We start from the raw sequence: 1,789 nt of genomic DNA, 5'->3' as shown, positions 1-1,789 counted from the left end.
TCGGTTACGTATACACGTGTCGTTACTGCCACAGTCTTGGGCATTTTAGCTGCTAGGTTACGTGAACGTTCTTTGCAGTTTTTTATTGACCCCTTATGGAAGGCGCTTACCTCTCTATCTGGAGTTCAACGCCAGGTACATAATCTTAAACAAGTGTTTAGCATTGATCTTCATTTCCTTTATATTGCCCCTTCTATGTGCCAATCTTTTGAGAATGACTTTTTTTTTTGAGAATACCTTCTATATGCCATATTTAAACTGAAGTTTTGATGGTGAATCAGGTAGCTTCAATGGTGCTTATTTCTTGGTTTAAAGAACTGAAAACCAGGAACATCATGGATATGAACGGGGTTATTGCTGGCATCTCAAGTAATTTTAGGAGCCAATTGATGGATTTGCTAGCCTGCATTAACCCTGCTTTTCCGACGAAAGATTCTCTTTTTCCTTATATTGAACTCTCAAGAACGTATGATAAAATGCGCAATGAAGCTCGTCAGCTCTACCATGAGACCGAGGCAGCTGGCATGTTTAAAGATTTGTTGTCATCCATTCAGGTTGACCTAGAAAATCTTAGCGCCGATGATGCAATAAATTTTGCATCTAAACTTCAATTCTTAAGTATTAATTCTATGGGGGAGGAATCTGCCGAGCTGAACAGCTTGGACGAATTAGAAACATTCAAACAGAGGCTTTTAACCACTTCTGGGTATTTGAAATGCGTCCAGGTAACTTTTGGGGGTGAATCTCTAAACCTGGAGTCTTATTAACTGGATAAGTTTATTACATCATTTTCTAAATTCCAGTTTTTCCTTTGACAACTCGCAGAATAATTTGCATATTACCGTCTCTTCTTTACTGGCCGCTGCTGTTGTCTGGATGAATGAACTTCCAGTGAAACTGAATCCAATTATTTTACCTTTGATGGCTTCTATTAAGAGAGAACAGGTAAGTGTTCAATGTGATATTTCCTGAAAAGAGAGCACTTGCTATTTGCATGTCATAATTGTTCATTTTTGAAGGAGGAGATATTACAAAGTAAGGCGGCTGAGGCTCTTGCAGAACTTATATATTGTTGTATGGGACGGAAGCCTGGACCAAATGACAAGTTAATTAAGAACCTCTGTAGTTTGACATGCATGGATCCTTGTGAGACACCTCAAGCCGGAGTTTTGAATTCTATCGAAATAATTGAAGAGCAAGATCTTCTATCCTCAGTTAGTAGCAGTAATAGACACAAATCGAAAGTTCATATGCTCTCCCCTGGTGAAGATCGTTTAAAGGTTGAGGGCTTCATCAGTAGACGTGGATCTGAACTTGCCTTGAAGTACTTATGTGAAAAATTGGGTGGATCTTTGTTTGAAAAGCTTCCTAAGCTGTGGGACTGCTTAGTTGAAGTTCTTAAGCCTTGTAGTCTTGAAGGCATGACTGAAGAAGATGAAAAACTTATTACTCGAACTATTGAGTTGGTTAAGGATTATCAGAACTTGATTAACAATATCCAGGTCAGTCTCAATGGTCGTAATTCTTCGTTTCTTGCACTTTTTGATTATTACACGTTTATTGCAAATGCAACCAAGAAGGGACTAAATCTGGTACAAAATTGCTTTCCATGAAAGTTGTTGTCATCCACTTGGTGGATGGGTGGCTGATATGACATTCTGGGTGCTATGGATAAAATACATAAGTTTCGTTCTTACACTTGAATGGTGCACAAGTGCTAATGAAGCCACCTACCATGCTCTATTTTTTTTTCTTTATTTTGCTTACATTGGGAGTACTACTTTTCGAC

At 38.5% G+C, this 1,789-nt stretch overlaps 1 protein-coding gene across 1 annotated transcript; it reads left to right on the top strand.

Annotated features, from left to right (window-relative positions):
* Positions 1-6: 6 nt before the first annotated feature.
* Positions 7-1,628, top strand: LOC109221912 (TATA-binding protein-associated factor BTAF1-like). The gene is made up of 4 exons (XM_019386342.1): positions 7-135; positions 282-725; positions 826-945; positions 1,020-1,628. Exons 2-4 carry the CDS (start codon positions 291-293, stop codon positions 1,611-1,613), a joined length of 1,149 nt encoding a protein of 382 aa, XP_019241887.1. The 5' UTR covers positions 7-135; positions 282-290; the 3' UTR covers positions 1,614-1,628.
* The last annotated feature ends 161 nt before the right edge of the window (positions 1,629-1,789 follow it).

The sequence above is a fragment of the Nicotiana attenuata genome, unplaced genomic scaffold (genome assembly GCF_001879085.1).
Source record: "Nicotiana attenuata strain UT unplaced genomic scaffold, NIATTr2, whole genome shotgun sequence".
Lineage (NCBI taxonomy): Eukaryota > Viridiplantae > Streptophyta > Magnoliopsida > Solanales > Solanaceae > Nicotiana > Nicotiana attenuata.
Note: the sequence above shows the minus strand (reverse complement) of the source record. Positions and strands in the feature narration are given on the sequence as shown.